This window comes from Elephantulus edwardii, unplaced genomic scaffold (genome assembly GCF_000299155.1).
Source record: "Elephantulus edwardii isolate Elephantulus edwardi_28Jun2011 unplaced genomic scaffold, EleEdw1.0 scaffold00022, whole genome shotgun sequence".
NCBI classification, from domain to species: Eukaryota; Metazoa; Chordata; class Mammalia; order Macroscelidea; family Macroscelididae; genus Elephantulus; species Elephantulus edwardii.
This window is the reverse complement of record NW_006399772.1, coordinates 4,740,965-4,758,772: the sequence shown is the minus strand read 5'-3', so window position 1 is coordinate 4,758,772 and position 17,808 is coordinate 4,740,965. Positions and strand designations below refer to the sequence as shown.

At 38.6% G+C, this 17,808-nt stretch overlaps 1 protein-coding gene and 1 pseudogene across 3 annotated transcripts in view; one reads left to right on the top strand and one right to left on the bottom strand.

Moving 5' to 3' along the window:
• The window catches only part of PHTF2 (putative homeodomain transcription factor 2), a 116,603-nt gene that overhangs the window by 20,481 nt on the left and 78,314 nt on the right, over window positions 1–17,808 (top strand). For 2 of the 3 annotated variants that reach the window (XM_006882597.1, XM_006882596.1), the window contains exon 2: window positions 16,596–16,652. In XM_006882597.1, the coding sequence (XP_006882659.1) occupies window positions 16,596–16,652 (57 nt within the window). Of the gene's footprint in view, window positions 1–16,595; window positions 16,653–16,960; window positions 16,973–17,808 lie in introns of all 3 variants that reach the window. The other variant, XM_006882595.1, reaches the window with a different exon arrangement.
• On the bottom strand, window positions 747–1,082 carry LOC102845914 (annotated as a pseudogene).

Below are 17,808 nucleotides of genomic sequence, written 5' to 3'. Positions count from 1 at the left end.
AATTAAAAAAACATAACAAAGAAAACTGTATTGTTAAATAGAATTAAATCTAAAAGTATAAAAAAGCCAAACTAAATCCATCACATTGCTGTCCGGTCAGTCACCCACCCTACAGGACAGAGTAGAACACTTAGGGTTTCCTTTCGAAGCTGTAATCCTTTTTAAATATTTTTTTTATATTGAGTTACTTCAAAGTGTGTATACATTGTTCTTCACACAGGATCTTTCCCATTTCCTTTATCCACCCTCCTCACCGATCATATTGTGTAACCCCATGATTACCCCCCTGCCCATCCTTAACCTTCTGCTCCTATCCTCCCCCACCCCGAATCCTCATATGTGTTTTACTAATAATCTGTTTCTGCGATAATGGTTTTCTACAGTATTTGTCCTTATGGGACTGAGTTAGTTTACTTAGCATAATGCTCTCCAGTTCTTCTCAAGTTAGGTAGTGATTTTGAAAATCATTGCTTTTCCATGCTGTATAGTATTTCATCCTGTGAATGCACCATAATTTCTCAGTCTATTCAGTTGTGGTTGGACATTTAGACTGTTTCCATGTTCTTGTGAAGGTGAATGACACTGCTGTGAACATTGATGTACAAATATCTATTTGTGCCTCAATTCTCATTTTCTCTGGGTATATTCCAAGCAGTGGAATGGCTGGGTCATACGGAATTTCTGTGTTCAGCTTTTTTTTCTTTTAAGAGTTCAGGATTTTTTATTGAACATTTTACAAAAGAAGTTTAGTCAAAAAGACTAAATCCCATGTCATCATCAGACTCTCAGATTCTTCTTTCTTTGCTTCCACTTTGTTTTCCTCAGCTGGAGTAGCAGCAGTGTGTGTGTGTGGGGGGTCAGGTCCTCCAGCTGGTGCTGCCCCCGCCGCTGGGGCAGGTCCACCAGTGCCCCCACATTGCAGATGAGGCTCCCAGTGTTGACATTTGCCAGGGCCAGAAAGGTTCAACATTGACACCAGCTGCCTTAATGAGGGCATTGATTTTGTCCTCCGTGACTGTCACCTCATTGTCATGCAGGATGAGGGCCTAGAAGATGCAGGCGAGCTCAGAGACGGAGGCCATGGTGTGGTGGTACTTGGCTGAAGGCTGCTGGATGCATTGCTAGTCCCCGGATGAAGTGAGGGCCTCACTCCAATGCGGCCAAAGAACAGAGCACCTTAGCAGCAACTGAATAAAGGGGCTATGTTCAGCTTTTTGAGGAAGCATCAAACTGCCTTCCAGAGTGGTTGTACCATTTTACAGTCCCACCACCAACAGTGTATAAGAGTTCCTATCCCTCCACATCTTCTCTAACATTTATTACTTGCTTATTAAGCTTTGCCACTGCTAGGAGGGCGAGATGGTGTCTCATTGTGGTATTGATTTGCCCCTCTCTCATTGCCAGTGATTTTGAGCATTTCTTCATGTGTCTGTTGGCCTTTCAAACATCCTCCTCTGTGCAAAGTTTTTCCATATCTTTTGCCCATCTTATAATTGTGTTGTCAGTCTTTTTCTTGTGGAGGCCCTGTGGGAGTCTGTAAACTTTTGATCTGAGACCTTTGTCTGAAAAGGTATTGCCAAATGTTTTTTCCCAGTCAGTAGGTTTTCTTTTCATGCTGTTGCAAAATGTTTTTTTGATACACACAAGGGTTTAATTGTTAGGACGTCCTTTAAATCAATTTTATCTTCTCCAGATTGTGCATTTCTGGATGTACTTGGCAGTCTGTTTATACTACAGACTAGGTCATCTAAGCTTGATCCCAGTTTGTCTCTTGGGAACGATTTTGGGCTTTACTCCCAGGTCTCTGATCCACCTTGAGTTGATTTTTGTGTAAGGTGTGAGATGTGGATCCTGTTTCAGCTTTAGCAGACCTTTTCTTGATGGTGGTAGTTCAGGTCCTATAGTTTCAAATTTTGTGAAATCTCCAGGAGGCATCAAGAAGCAATTTATCTTAGCTTTTTCTCCATTTTCATTTTACCGTGTGTAGATAAGCAGGTAAATTTTCTTTTTAAAAGTTCAGATTTATTTCATAGCCTCATTTATGTATTATCAAATTATTTCATAAGCATCAAAATAATCTGTTGTTGAGTTGTGGGTTTTTTTTAAAATACAAAGGTTTTCAGCCAAGCTATATTAATCATCTTGGCACTTAAATTGCTTTAAAAATATACTACAGCTTTTCATACTATTTATATTCATGCTGTTAAAAATATGTAAACAAGGAAGGAACTGTAGTCTTGATTCCTATTAGTTACATGTGGTTTAGTCAGAATTATGTCTTGAAATTATAGATCAGAATATATATCCTATAATGAATACTGAAAGAATGCAAATGATGCATATGCACCTCCTTGTCTCGTGCGGCATCATAAAGGAAGAGGAAGCCTTAGGAATTCATGGACATGACACAATAGCTAAATTTACTGAGCTCTTATGTGTCTGTTACTCTTGTTAACTCAGTACATATTAGCAGATTTAATCCTTATGCTAAGCCTGTGATTATTTATGATAGGAATTATTTTCATACTTCAGGGATGAGCAAGTTTGACTCATTAAGGATTTTCTGTGTTCTTATTTGCCTTCTTAAGAGACTGGACAGATTTCTGGCTCACAAGGCAGCCCATGACATGTCAGTAGACAGAACTAGTGATGATTAGGAGTTAAATGTCCTGATCACAGTCACCTTTAATGCTCAGAGCTAAGACAAAAGAACATAGGATGCTTTAATGTAAGGATATAAACAGTATTAATGGATAAGGGTTTCAGCCATGGAACCAGTCTGTCTGGATTTGAATGCTTATATTCTGTCATTTACCGTTTGGCCGTGGACAGCCTCAGTCTTCACAGCTGTAAAATAGGGATGTTGTGGTGTGCTCTCCAGTTAAATCCAACCCACAGCTGACCCTCCAGCAGGTTTTCAGAGGCAGTAAATTGCATGAGAGGAGGCTGCCCATCGTTCTCTGGTGGAGCTGCTGCTGGTTTCAAATCCTTGCTTTTGGTATTGCAGTGCAACTTGTTACCCCATCAGGACTCCCTAAAATAAGGATTGTTGTTGTGTGCTGTCAAGTTGGAACCAACCCATAAGAATGTTGTTGTGGTGTGCTGTCTGGTCAGATCTGACCCATGGCTGACCCTCCGGCAGCGTTTCAGAGGCAGTTAATTGCATGGGAGGGGATTGCCCATCCTTCTCCTGTGGAGCAGCTGGTGGCCCAGATTGTGTACCTTTGGGATTGCAGCACAGCTCCTTGCCACTAGGCCACCAGAGCAGTAATTAATTAAGTTAGTGTGTGTAAAGTGTCTGGCACATGATAAGTAACAGATGTTTGTTATTATTAAAGTTTTGCCACTGGCAAGGAAGGAGAACCCAAGATTCTGTTATCTTTCAGTTCCAGGGGTTGGATTTTTTCCCCAAGCTTGGAGGGCTAATCAGTCCACATAGTGATGGTCGTGAGGTTACATGAGGTTGTATTAGAGTGGTTTTCTGATGGACAACTCTCTATTGTCATCTTGGTTACCTTAACTGTTTGTTTTTTGGGTTTGGTGTGTTTTTTTAAATAAGACCCAGGATCAACACTGTTTTACTTTCAAAGTTACTCATAGTTTTTATGTATATTATTTCTCAAATAAAACTTTCCATGCTAGCGTTATTATTACATGATTTCTTAAGTGGAAGGATCAGGGAAACACCATTTTAAAGTGGTAATTAGTGCAACAGTGAATGAATAAAATCCAACGTTTCTGTGAATTTTTGTTAAAATTATAATTAAAAAGAAAGTGGTAATTATTTTCTCAGAAATACATTTATACTGTAATAAACAAGAGAATCTAGAAAGGTCGAAGTAATATGATTAAAGTCATAGAAGTTAGTAAGTATAATGTGGCTAAAATTTAAAGTCAAGAATTCATTTGTTTCCTCTTCATGCTTACATAATAAATAGGCTTTATAATAATTTTTACTGTGTATTGATGGAAATACTCTTTATGAAAGTACAGATAATTGGGCAGTGCTAAAATTTATGCTTTAACTTGGTTTGCAGAGTTGAACACTTGAGAATGAATATTATGGTTTTATTATGAAAGAGAACAGTATTTATCTTGATTTGTTTTTGCACTTCTGTGCTATTGCTCAAGTGGGATACATTTGAATTATTTTCATATGACTATTAAAAGTAACCAAAACTAGCTAAAATAAAGAAGCAGAAGCTAAATTATCTTTGCCAAGATGACTTCTTGGGCAAAGCTATTAATCAGACAGTACCTTAATAAATCCATTGAGAACATACTGTCATGTACCAGCAAGTTGGAAAATAAACAGCCTTCATAAATTATACAGAGTGGTGTTGGTTTGCTAACAGCAATGCTTTCTTAAAGTTGGGCCAGGAAAAAAGGCTGCTGTGTTCAGCTTCTACTTTTCACTACACATGTAAACTATGCTGACAACAGCCAGCCAAGAATTGGGAAGGAAAAGCAAACCCTAACTATATTAGCCCCTTAAGCATCAGAAGTTCTAGAAACTTCTGTCTAGAGCACTTTTGTTAATTTTGTTCAGCTATGTTTAAGCCATCCATCTCTGTTTCCTCTGTTCATAAGCCTTTTCGAATGGAGAACTAATGTAATTCCTTTCTCTCAAGTTATATGGCTAGTTTTGGATCATTTAGCTATGGCCAGAGATGGGCCATGGTTAGGCTACGTGGACATGGGCCAGAGATCCAGCCTCAGAGTATGGCACACTCCAGTCCATAATATTTAGCCGTTGATTTACTGATGTTACTGAAGTCTGAATGAGAGACAGGTGTTGAATCAACAACATCCTTGCCTTTTAATCCTTAAATGAAAGATTTACTTACTAAAGATGAGGGCTTTGCCCTGGAAATGGGTAGCCTTTGTAATCCTACTGTATTAACAGTTCTCATTAGTTATGAAGGTGATCTACATTTTTGAGAACCGAAATGAGAACATAAAGGAGTGGTCAGAAGAGACAGTCACTGGCCTCTTCCTCCTCTATTATGGCCAACTCGTATTGGATACTGCAGAGGCCGAAAGAGCTGCTGCTGACCTCCTTTTGTGGGTTTATTCCAGAACTTGGAGTTCTCTGGGTTATACCAGAGAACTCTTTGCCAGGCTCCCTGCCTTGCCATCTTGTGCTTTCCTATGTGAACCAGTTGAATTCCTTCCATTACTACCTAACACAATTTAAGAACATCTTTCTGCCATAGAAGTCTTGTGTGAAACATTGTTCTCTTCATAATTGGAGACTTTTTATCTTTAAACAACATTTTTTTCCCTGCTTTACTAGAATTGATATACTGACCAACCCATTTAATTGTCCTTTTATAGTAGTAGCATTTCTGACAATTTTTAATGAAAAGAAAACTTCTTAGCCAAAAATTTCTGTCCTGGACTGCCAAGAAAACAAACAGATTCATCCTGGAGAGGGTTAAACCAGGCTACTCCTTGGAGACAAGGATTCTGGGGCTTCGTCTGACATACTTTGGACATGTTGTAAGGAGAGACAGGCCCTTGGAGAGGGACATCATGCTTGATAGGGTGGAGGGACAGCACAGGAGGGGAAGACCCTCTATGAGGTGGATTGATTCAGTGACTGAGGTAATCCGGATGGGTGTGTCAGAGGCAATGCGATTGGCACAGGATAGAGCAGGGTTTAGGGCTGTTGTACATAGGATCGCTATGAGTCGCAAATGACTCAATGGCACATAACAACAACAACAACAACATCTTTTAGGAAAAGCCTCATTTCTTACCATATTGAGACTTAATTAAACGAGTTTTGACCAGTGGTGGTGATTACTTGACTGTTCTACTACATGCGATGCTCTCATTTATTTATTAAACCATTTACCTAGTTACAAATAATATTCATAGCCTTTAAGTGAATCTTTCTTTTAATAGCTCAGTATAGTTTCTGAATAAACATTTTCAGGCTTCTGAAACATCACTTCCCATGTAGGGTACCCATTCTCCCACCTCATCTCTCATCTCATCCTCTGAGGAGACCTTCTGGCCCTTTCAGGGTATAGTCCCTGTGAATTCTAGACCACTTTCTCTCATCACATAAAACTCTGCCTTTCTTGGTTTCTAATACACCCGTACCAGGCCGTCCCTGATCTGAATGTCCTCTTCACCTTGCTTGGATTTTGACATCCTCTGCTGAGTTACCCCATGTGTGGTTGCCTTTCCATTCTGCTGATGCTCCTAATTTCTTATACTTATAATACCCCCTACCCCCAGACTATTGGGCTGTTACTGTGCACCTGATTACCTTAGTGTTTGTCAACATCATCTTGCCTCATTTTGTGGTAGTTCTGGCACCCTGCTCTGGGCTCTCATGTCTTTATCACATTCTTTAGGACTAAATTTTTCAGGAGAGGGAAAGTGGAAAGGAAACTGTATGGGTTTAAAGAGAAGTCTCTCACCCTCATTGCTGTTGAGTCCAAACCAACTCATAGCTGACCCTCCAGCAGGTTTTCAGAGACCGTAAGTCACAAAGGAGGAGATTGCCTGTCTTCTGAAGGACAGCTGGTGGATACAAACTACCTGCCTTTAGGTTGGCAGCACAACTTGAACCTTTGCCAGATTGCCTAAACAGTACACATACTTGCGTGCTCTCTTCTCTCTCTCTCTCTCTTTTTGTTTTTAAGACAAACCCAGCAGGGTCTGCTTTTCCTAGTATTCATATTCTAGTTGTTTCCCTAAGTGGTTTTTTGGACTGTTTTATTTTCTCCTGTTTTCCAAACTCACCAGCTTCCAAATCTCAGTTGATAACTTTATAATGACTATATCTTGCCTTATCACTTCAATGTCCCCCATATTTTCATACTCCTTGGTTTATCTTTTTTTTTTTAAAAAAACTTACTAGTTTTTGTGATAATGTATTGTCCCAGTTCTCCTCTGCCTCTCCCGCTGCTATGAAATCAGTTCCTGCTTATGGCAGTCCACCATGGGATTTCTGAGGCTGCAAATGAGGATGGAAGGAGGCTACACATCTTCCTCCCTTGGGGCAGCTGGACCATTATAGTTCCTATGCCTACCTAGCTTATCAATTATTCTGTCTTTACCGGACTTTGATTCCTTTCCTCACCACTTGAAAATTGATCCTTCTTACTTTTTTGCTAGGGAGTTTTGGTGGCCTAGTAGTAAGGAGCTGCACTATCATCCAAAGGCATACAGTTTGAGTCCACCAGCTCAGGAGAAAGGCAGAGTCTCCTCCCATACAATTTACTGCCTCTGTATACCCACTGGAGGGTCAGTGATGAGTCAGATCTGGCTGGATGGTACACAACAGCCCAATAGCAATATTTTATTAAGAGGGAAAATACGTGTTCTGGTGGCCTAGTGGTAAGACGTTGCACTGCCAACCCAAAGACAGACAGTTCAAATCCGTCACCTGCTCTGCTGAAGAAAGATGGGCAGCAGTCTCCTCATGTGCAATTTACAGCCTCTGAAAAACCACTGGAGGGTCAGCTTTGAGTCAGTTGTGACTCATCAGGGATGAACAACAATGTTTTGTTAGGGAACTTTGGTAGTCATTAGGGATTGCACAACAAACCCAAAGGCTCTCTCTTTCCACCAGATTCAGTTCCACCAGTAACTCCATAGGAGAAAGATGGGAAGTCCCCTCATGTGAGATTTAAACCTTTTGCAAACCTGGTGAAGGGTCAGGTATGAATCAGTTTTAACCATTGTGAGTACTTTGGCAGCAATGAGTGAATGAGAGAAGATTTTGTTAAGCTATTATGTTTTCAGATGATTAGATTAGCCACATGACTTCCAGATACCTTGTTAATGCTGCAGAATTGCAAATTCCATACCTTCCCAGCTCTTGTCAATGTTAGTCCTAATTCCTAAACTCTAAACACCTCTCTCAAACATGCTTTTATTCCATGCCATGGTTAATGGTACCAGGGTAGCCCTGAGTGCTTACGTCAAAAGTACAGGCATCCTCATCGCTTTTCCATAAATCCGTAGAGAGAGTTGCTGACTCAACGGCTGCACATTGGCAGTGCATACACACCATTGGCTCCATGGGAAAAAAGATAAACAATCTACTTGCGTGATTTTCAGCCTTGGGAACCTGTTAGAAGTTCAGGCGTGTGTTAGTTCTAACTCAGCAGTCATCAATTGAGAGTTGAGATATCCAGTTAGTCTTCTTTCTAACTCTTATAAATTTTGCTTTCCTAAATGTTAGTTCTTTTCAGACTGTCTCTCACTGATGAACATTAACTTCATTTTGCTTTGAATTATGACTGATTCCTTTTTTTTATTATTTTTCTTTGCATTCGCAACTTCTTAGAGGCAGATCCCTGCTATATTTGTTTGTTGTTGTTGTTGAATTAAGGATGTCTGTTTTAACATTTTTCTCTTAGATTGAGTCACAAGCTGCTTTTTTATTAGCTAGCTTTTCTTCAGTAATAGGAGCTTACTCATGTTGCATAATTTGATTACACATATGTATTTCAGGGGCTAATGCAGGGGAAAGTGTGGCTTTAGAAGATGTATTGCCCAATAGAATATGTGGGGAAAATTTTAAGTGGCTTTACTTTTAATTACTTATAATGAATGGAGTCATTCGTAATTAACTAAATTTTAGTCCCTGAAGATGAAAATGTGTTTTCAGGCTTTCATATTTTGAATCAAATGTCAGAAAATTTAAATCTGAATTTTGAGTTATTGACTTCTGGAGCTCTGTTTTCTTCTTCGAAAACTGCATTTCTCCTCTTAACCTTAAAAAAAAAAAGTATTTGCTTTCAATTCAAGCATGTTGGATTTGTGTTTTGTTTTGTTTTGTTTTTTAAATGTCTTTTATTAACTCATATTTACTTGTCCTCTGGTTTGTTGAATCACGTAGGTTGTTTGTTTTTTTTTTTTACGGGTTGTTTTTATAATATTTTTATATCATTCAAATAATAATAATTGGTAGCGGGAAAAAATAACAGTTGAAGCAAAGAACACTTTTTACATTTGACTAATATAAGTTATTCCATGATTTATACTTCTTCCTTCCCCCAATTGGAGTATTTTTACTTTGAATACTTAAAGCTATTTTAAGTAGCTTCCAAATAATGCTGGAATTCTAAGGGGTTATTCTTAGTGATTGGGTTACAATCATCTGTGGTCAGACATCTCATGTCTTTTTAGAGTTCTAAGAAAGGACTAATGTGGAAGAGTTGAAAGAATGGTACAGCAGTTTGTTGCTGTGCAACATAAAAGAGAGTTCCCAACATTTCGCATGTTCTCACACCACACCTTTTTGTCTGATATCGTTATCATTCATAGTTTAGATTGAGCAAGTAAATGATTCAACTGCCTCACTTAATCTGTAGCATTAATGTCAACAGAGTGTTTGGCTTTTACAAATTTATACAGGGTGTGGGTGTGGGTGTGTGTGTGTAATTGGCAGCCAGAAACATTGGAATACATTGATCTCTAAAATAAGATAGGAAAAAGACAAAGAGAATGGAAAATGCTACCAGTAAAGGATCAAATGACAGACGTTGATATTTAAGATGTTGCTTTAGTTGCAGATGATTGGCTTCTACCTCCATGCACAGAGAGGCTAGACTGTTGTGTTAACCCACCAGGTTTTTACAGACTGATTTTTGGATGTAGGCCACCAGACTTTTCTTCCTAATTTGGAAAGCTCTACTGTAACCTATTCTGTATCAGAGCAGCACCATGCCTCCCCTGACAGACAGCGGGTAGCTATGCTTGTTGTGATTGTCCAGATCTGGAGCTGGAGTCTCCTACATGGATGCTGAGAGTTCTGCTATTGATTTATGACTGCTCTTACATATTGAAGATATCAAACTCAACTAAAAGAAATCTAGTGCCATTGAGTCATAACCAACTCATAGCTGACCTCCCAGCTGTTTTGCAGAGGCTGTAAATTGCACAGGAGAATGCCTATCTTTTTCCTACAGAGCAGCTGGGAGATTCGAGCCACCTACCTTTTGGTTGTCAGCACAACTCTCTACTCTCTAGGCCACCAGTGGTCCCTAAAAGCAAACAGAAAGAAAAACCACAAAACACCAAACTCACTGCTGTTTGGGATGATTCCCATCCCTGCCAAAATAAGTACTACAGAGTAGAATTGCTCCAGAGGACTTTCATGGTGGTAATCTTAACAAAAGCATGTCACATCACCAAGCCCTTCTTCTATTGTACAATTAGAGGGTTTGCATTATCATCCTTTAGGATAATGTTGTTGTTCTGTGCTATCGAGTTGCTTGCAACTCATAACGACCCTGTGTACATCAGCTCTGAAAGCTAAGCCAATCTCATCATCTCCAACGGACCCAATCTCATTGCTCCAATCACTGAGTCAGTACATCTCATCCTGGATCTTCCTCTCCTGCGCTGTCCCTCCACCCTTCAAAGCAAGATGTCCCTCCCCAAGGACTAGTCCCTTCTGGCCACATGCCCAAAGTATGTGAGACAGAGCCTCAAAATTCTTGCCTCCAGGGAGCAAACTGATGTCACCCTCTCCAGGACAGATCTATATGTTCTTCCAGCAGTCCATGGTATGTTCAACATTCTTTCCAGCACCACAACTCAAAGGCATCAATCCTTTTTCTATCATTATTGGTTGTTTTCCAGCTCTCTGATGCATAGCAAGTATTTGCGAAGACCATGGCCTGGATCAGGTACACCTTAGTCTCCAGACTGATATCATTGCTCTTCAGTACTCTAGAGATGTTTCTGAGAGCAAACTATCCCAATGCAATAAGTTTTTTTATTTCTTGAATGCTGGTTACAAGAGTGTTAATTGTAGAACTAAGTAAGCTGAAGTTATCAACAATCTCACTCTCGTCTCCATCCATCATGAAGCTCCCAGTAGACCCAGTCATGAGAATCTTTGTTTTCTTGATGTTAATCTTCAATCCATATTGAAAAGTATAGTCCTTGACCTTCTGCAGCAACCATCTCATGTCCTTTGTGTCATCTGCATAATGCAGGTTGTTGATGAATTTTCCTTCAATCTTGGTTCTCCTCATAAGGTCCAGCTTCCCGAAAATAGTCAAATATAAACCATTTTAGACACTATATGACCAACTTATGGAGGAAAACCTAAAAATAAGCCATTTTAGTGGTAATTATAAGAACTCAGCGGTATTCCTAGGAATTCAATATGCAAATTCACTTGAGAGGTAGTAGTTATATCCAAAAGAAAGACTCACTTATACTCATAGCAACCCTATATACAACAGCCCTAAAGCCCTAAACTCTGCTCTGTCCTGTGCTAATCGCACTGTCTCCATACACCCATGCCGATTACCCCATCAGTGAATCAATCCATCTCTTAGAGGGCTTTCCCCTCCTGCACTGTCCCTCCACCCTTCCAAGCATGATGTCCCTCTCCAAGGACCGGGCCCTCCTTACAACATGTCCAAAGTATGCCAGACAGCCTCAGAATCCTTGCCTCCTAGGAGCAGAAGAAAGAAGGGAAGACTGAACAGTGAAAATCTGTTTACTATTAAAGCATTGAGAACTTTACTTAGGAATTAAACATTTAATTGATGAATGGGACCTTCTAAAGATTAACTCCCTGTACACATCAAAAAATTTTTCCAGTAAGGTAAATAGAAAACCTATTGACTGGGAAAAACATTTGGCAATAGAAAACAAGAGTCTCATAACAAAAGATTACAGAATACCATAGGACCTGAGGAAGAAAAATGCTGATTAAATAACCCTGTTACAAAATGGGCAAAAGACATGGAAAGGCTTTTCACAGAGAAATACATTCGGATGCCCAACAGACACATGAAGAAATGCCCAAAATCATTTTCAATAAGAGAGATGCAAATCAAAACCACAGTGAGATACCATCTCCTCCCAGCAGCAGTGGCAAAGTTTATTTAACAGAATAGAAAGCTGTAAACGTTAGAGAGGAGATCTCCTACACTCTTGGTGGGATTGTATGATGGGACAACCCTATAGAAGAGAGTTTGGCATTTCCTCAAAAAGCTGAACATTGTAATTCCATATGACCCAGCTTTTCCACTACTAGGAATAAACCCCAAGAAAATTAGAACTGAGACACAAACAACAATTTATACATACCATCATTATTTACCACCGCAAGAACATGTAAACAACTCAAATGTCCAACTGCAGTCGAATGGATTGAGAAATTATGGTACATTCACATGATGGAGTACAGTGCACCCCCCATGCAGGAGCCATGATTTCGAAAATTACTGCGTAACTTGGGAGAGACTGGAGAGCATTTACTTAGAGAACAAACTCTATCTCATAAGGGCAAATACCGCTTAAAACCATTATTGTGAAAATAGAAGGATAACTAGTAAAACATGTATTGGGATCCAGGAGTGGAAGGGGTGGAAGCAGAGTGGTGATGATGGTGGGGTGGGAGAAATCAGGGTTGCAGAATTTGGTGGGTGGAGGGAGGAGGTAAGATCTGGTGAGGATCTGAAAAGATGGAGTAATGGTGGGCATAGTTCAGTAGTGATTGATTTTACAAAACACAATCAATGGCAATGATTGTATGAAACACAATGTGAGTGAAGGATAATGTGAAACACAATGTATATGAATTTTGTATGCACACCAATACTAAATAAAAATAATTTTTAAAAGATAACATTAAGAAAGAAAAAGAACATTGAAGCTGCACAAGCATTGTAGGAGATGATCTTGTCTTCCATGAGGAATCCAGCCATAATCTGGGAAGTAACAGCTGAGGAGTAACCATACAGGTTACTGAGGGGAAAATAATACAGGGAAGTGTAGCTGAAAGTCCAACAAAATCAGTGCAAGTACCCCTAGGTTCCCAAACTGATGAGCTAAATGGGGGGGGGGGAATAGGATAAAAAGAGGAATCTCCAGATGAGGGTCATTGTTTAGTTGTAGCAAGATGAACTGAGTTACTTCTGCACTATCTTCCATTGATTATACTTGGGATCAGGAGATTCTGTGACACTGAAAAAAAAAAAGAATAGCATGTTGATTACAAAAGGGATTACCATGAACTTGAATGGTATAAATACCATGCCCTTAGCAAACAATTTGCATTTCTAGGTTCTCCAAACAAAGTCATGGATTTGACTTCTACTTCAGTACAAAAATTATCTGCAGCAACAATTTTGAAGCTGACAAATATAATGAATATTTTTTTATTTTTAAATTGTAAATTTATCTATAGAATATGTAATAACAAGGCCAGTATAACTAAATTTTTATCCTGAAATGTTTATTTTTTTCTTTATAATTTTTATTGATTTGCATATGAAATGTTTATTTTAACTTGAATGGGAAAAGTCCCATTTTCTTAAATAGATTCTTTTTCTCATTATTTTTAAAAAAATTTTCTTTTTGGGTGTCTGCTTAGGTGAAGATTTGAGTGTTATCATTAACCCTAATGGCTCTGAGGGTCCCTAAATGGTATGTGTTCATATGTGTTAGGGGTATTAACAGACGTGCTTGGTAAGATTTTGGAGATACTATCATAACATTCAGGATTATAGACACAGATTTTCATTCACTGGTGATTTCTATTTTCCCTTATTAGCTTTTCAGTTTCCCTTTTTTTTTCAATTTATGGAGAAATCATTATGAGATTAAAAAACATACGAGTGTCTCAGAAAATAAAACTTTGAGTGGTGACAGATCTGTTTTCACTTATAAACGGTAGATCTTAAAAATTTTGTTGTTGTTGGGTGTTATCAGGCTGACTGCCTCACAGAGCCCCTGACCAATAAATCTGAACCTTGCCCTATTCTGTGCCATCCTCATGATCTGATAGAGTTGAGACCATTGTTATAGTCGCTGCATCAATCTGTCTTGTTGAAGGTCTTCATCTCTTTTCCTGGCCCTTCACTTTCCCCAGTATCTTTGGCCAAAGACTATCCCCTCCTGACAACATGCCCAAAGTGTGGGAGACAAAGCATTTCCATCTTTGCCTTGAAGAAGCACCTAGGTCACACTTCCTCCAAGAGAAACTTGCTTGTTTTGGCAGTCCTTGAGATACTTGGTACTCTTCTCCAACATCACTATTTAAAGACTTTGATTCTTCTTCTGTTGTCTTCTATCCAACTTTCAGATTGATAGGAAGCAATTGAAAATATCATGGATTGCATCAGACGCACCACAGTCTTAACTTACATCCTTCATTTTTAGCACTTTGCAGCAATCCTTGACAGCAGATTCTCCCAGAGCAACATATTTTTTTTATTTTTTGGCTGCTGCTACTGTGGGTGTTAATTAAGGATCCAAGTAAAATGAAATCCTTGACACTTCAATCTTTTCTTCATGTCATTGTTTCCCATTTGGTCAGTAATGAGGATTTTTGTTTCCTTGCAATTGTAGTGAAGGCTGTAGTCTTTGATCTCCTTTAGTAAGCACTCAGGCCTTCTTGACTTTCTGCAGGGTTGTGTCATCTGCATAACTTAGTTTTCTGGTGAGTCTTCCTCCAATCCTGATGCCATATTCTTCTCCATATAGTCAAACTTCTTGAATTCTTTGCTCAGTATACAGATTGAATAAGCTGGAGAAAGAATATAACCCTGATGCATGCCTTTCTTGATTTTGAATCATGCAGTGTTTGCTTGTTCAAGTCAGCCACCTCTTCTGGTCTGTGTTTAGATTCCACATGAGCACAGTTGAGTGTTCTAGGACTCCCATCTTTCTCTGTGTTATTTGTTATCCACACAGTCAAATGCATTTGTATAGTCAACAAAATACAAGTAAACATCGTTCTAGTATTTTCTGCTTTCAGCCAAGATCCATCTGTCATCAGCAGTAATATAGCTTGCTTTTTGGCCTCTGCTGAATCGATCTTTAATTTCTTGAAGTTCCTGGCAGTGCAATGCTCCAGTGGGTTTTTAAATAATTTTCCAATATATTTTACTTGAATGTGATATTAGTGATACTGTGTGATAATTTTCACACTCTGTTAGATCACTTTTTTTTGGTAATAGGAACAAATACATACCTCTTCTGCTGGTGGATCAGGTAGTTATCTTCCCGATTTCTTGTCATAGATATAGTAGGTCCAGGGCTGCATGTGTTTGTTAAATGTATCAATTGGTAATCGATCAATTCCTGGAGTCTTAGTTTTTACCGGAGCCTTCAGTGCAGCTTGAACATCTTCCTTCATTACCATTGGTTCTTAATCTTTTTTGAAATGGTTCATTGTTAACCAATTCTTGCCATTTTGTTGAAGGAAAAACCATTTCATATTCAACCTTTTGTGATTTATTTCTTTTACTTAGCATAATATTTTCAAGATTCATTTACATATTTCCTTACAGTTTAGTATGATTCCATTGTTGAATTTATAGACCTCATTTTATTTTTCAGACAAACTTGAACTTTTTTTTTGTCATTTGAGTGCAAAGTTTTAAATCAAATTGGATTTCCATTCCACATCATACTCATTTTCTATTTTAATATCCACAGTGTAACTGTGATTTCCAGGCTTTATTGATGCATTAAAATCACGTTGAAAAAAAAAATCACATTGAGGAATTTTTTTTAAAGCGTAACTTATTGGGTCTCATTCCCAGATTTCTGCGGATAGACTGCCGTAGTGGCTACAGCAGTGGTTTTTGGGTTAAGCACAGATGGTAAGCGTGCACAGAATCTGGCAGAGTTTCATTTTGTTTACTTAATGACACCTATTCAGGAGAAACACAGTTAACAAACACCCTTGGTACTAGCAGTCAGGAAATAAGAAGATGCATTGCACTGGGAAACTCTGCAGTCAGGGATCTCTCCAAATTACTGAGGAATTATGATGTCAGTTTTAGGACTAAGGTGCATCTGATTCAGGCCATCGTCTTTCCAATCACTTGCTTGCTAAGCATCTAAGAACTGGACAGGAATAAGGATGTCAGAAGAATAATTGATGCCTTTGAGCTGTGGTGTTGGAGAAGAACACTGAATGTCATGTGGACAGCTAAGAGAACAAACAGTTATGTCTTGGAGAGGTTGCTGCCGGGGTGCTTTTTGGAGGCAAAAATCATGAGACTTCGCCTCACATACTTTGGACATGTTCCTAGGAGGAGCTGTTCCTTGGAGAGAAGGACATGATGCTGGCAATGGTGGAGGGTCAACTAAGACCCTCAACCAAGTGGATTGATGTGGTGATTACCACAATCAATGGGCTCTTGTGTGTTGAGAGGTATAAGGATGGTACAGGATAAAACAGGGTTCATATCTTTTGTTCATAGGGTCACTATGAGTTGTACTTGATTCAGTGGCACTTAACAATCTAACTCAGAAAAAAAAGGGCAATCTCCTTAGAGATTTATAACCTCAGAAACCTACTGGAGGGTCAGCTGTGATTTGATTCCGAGTCAATGGCAATGAGTGTTTTGAGAGAATAGCAATAACAAACTGTATGTAGATCTGAAAACTTGTACTTCTAATACATGCCAGGATGATGTGGATGCTGTTGACTCTGACACCACACTTTGAGAAACATTGCAGTGTGATATTTATCCCAAAAGTGTGACAGATCTTAATCTAACCTGTGCTAAGTGAATACTAAGTTGTTTGAAATTTGATGATTATCAACATTGATCATTTAATACAGTGTTTTTTACCTTTCATAGATTGGAGCATATGATCAACAAATATGGGAAAAATCTGTTGAACAAAGAGAAATCAAGGTAATAAATTTTGTTTTATTTCTATGATGCATAGTTGTAGAAATTGATTATAAATCACATCTTAATTTAGATCTTATTTAATTTTGTGATATGAATTATTAACTATTCTATCATTTAAATAGAAGGAAATTTTTTGTTAATGTAGTCTTTACCTCTTTTTAAATTTTTTTTTTGCATTTTAGCACCTTTGAAGTTATAAAATTTTCTTTCTAACGATTCTTTTTGTCAGCATTTTTCCCATTTCACTTGTCACCTTATACTTCTAGTTTGCTTTTCCTCCCCTTTGATGCTGTCATTGCTCTATACAGTTTATTAAGCTGGTAAGTGTTTCAGGAGTTTTTGTGCCTGAGTGACTCTATGCACTTGCTGTTCTGCTTCATTGGGACCTGTGCTTTTTGGTGCTACTAACAGAATGACTTGGACGCAGAGAGTCGCGGAAAAGTTGGTCAGTTCTTTTTCAAAGAAATTTAGAGAAGTAAGGATTAATTATGATGTGTTTTTGTACAAGGCAGGCTCTTCTTGGACATGTTATCACTTCTCTTCTGCTGATACGACATTCTCATAGGCTCTCTTGCTAGCATGAGAACTTTTTTTCTAACCAAATTTGTTCTGTTTCTCAGCACTTTATAGTTTTCATTTGCATAGATATTACTAATCAGTGTGTTCCTGCACGAGCTAAATATAACCTAGGACCAGAGAATGTTACTTTATTTAGTTGCTTGACATTTTCTGTTTCATTCAGCAAGGTTAAGATTGAGCGCTAATTATCTATAGTTATTTTAGAAAATCAGTCAGTATTTTGATAATTTAGCTACAGTAAAGAACAACATTCTTTTCCATTAGTGAATTTTAATCTTTCACCTGGAGCTCTGGTGGAGTTGTGCTGCTGGTAACTTAGTGGTAAAGAGCTGCGCTGCCAACGAAAAGGTCCACAGTTCGAATGGACAGTCTCCTCCTGTGCCATTTACTGCCTCTGAAAACTCGCTGTGAGTTGGTTCCAACTCAGTGGCACATATTAACAGTAACAAGAACATTGTACAAACAGCTAACAAATTTGCGGTAAACACACAATTGATTTATAGTCTTGGAAATCCAATGGAAGATCACCTGTGAGTTAGTTCTGACCCCAGGACCATGACTTTAACTTTTTTTTTTT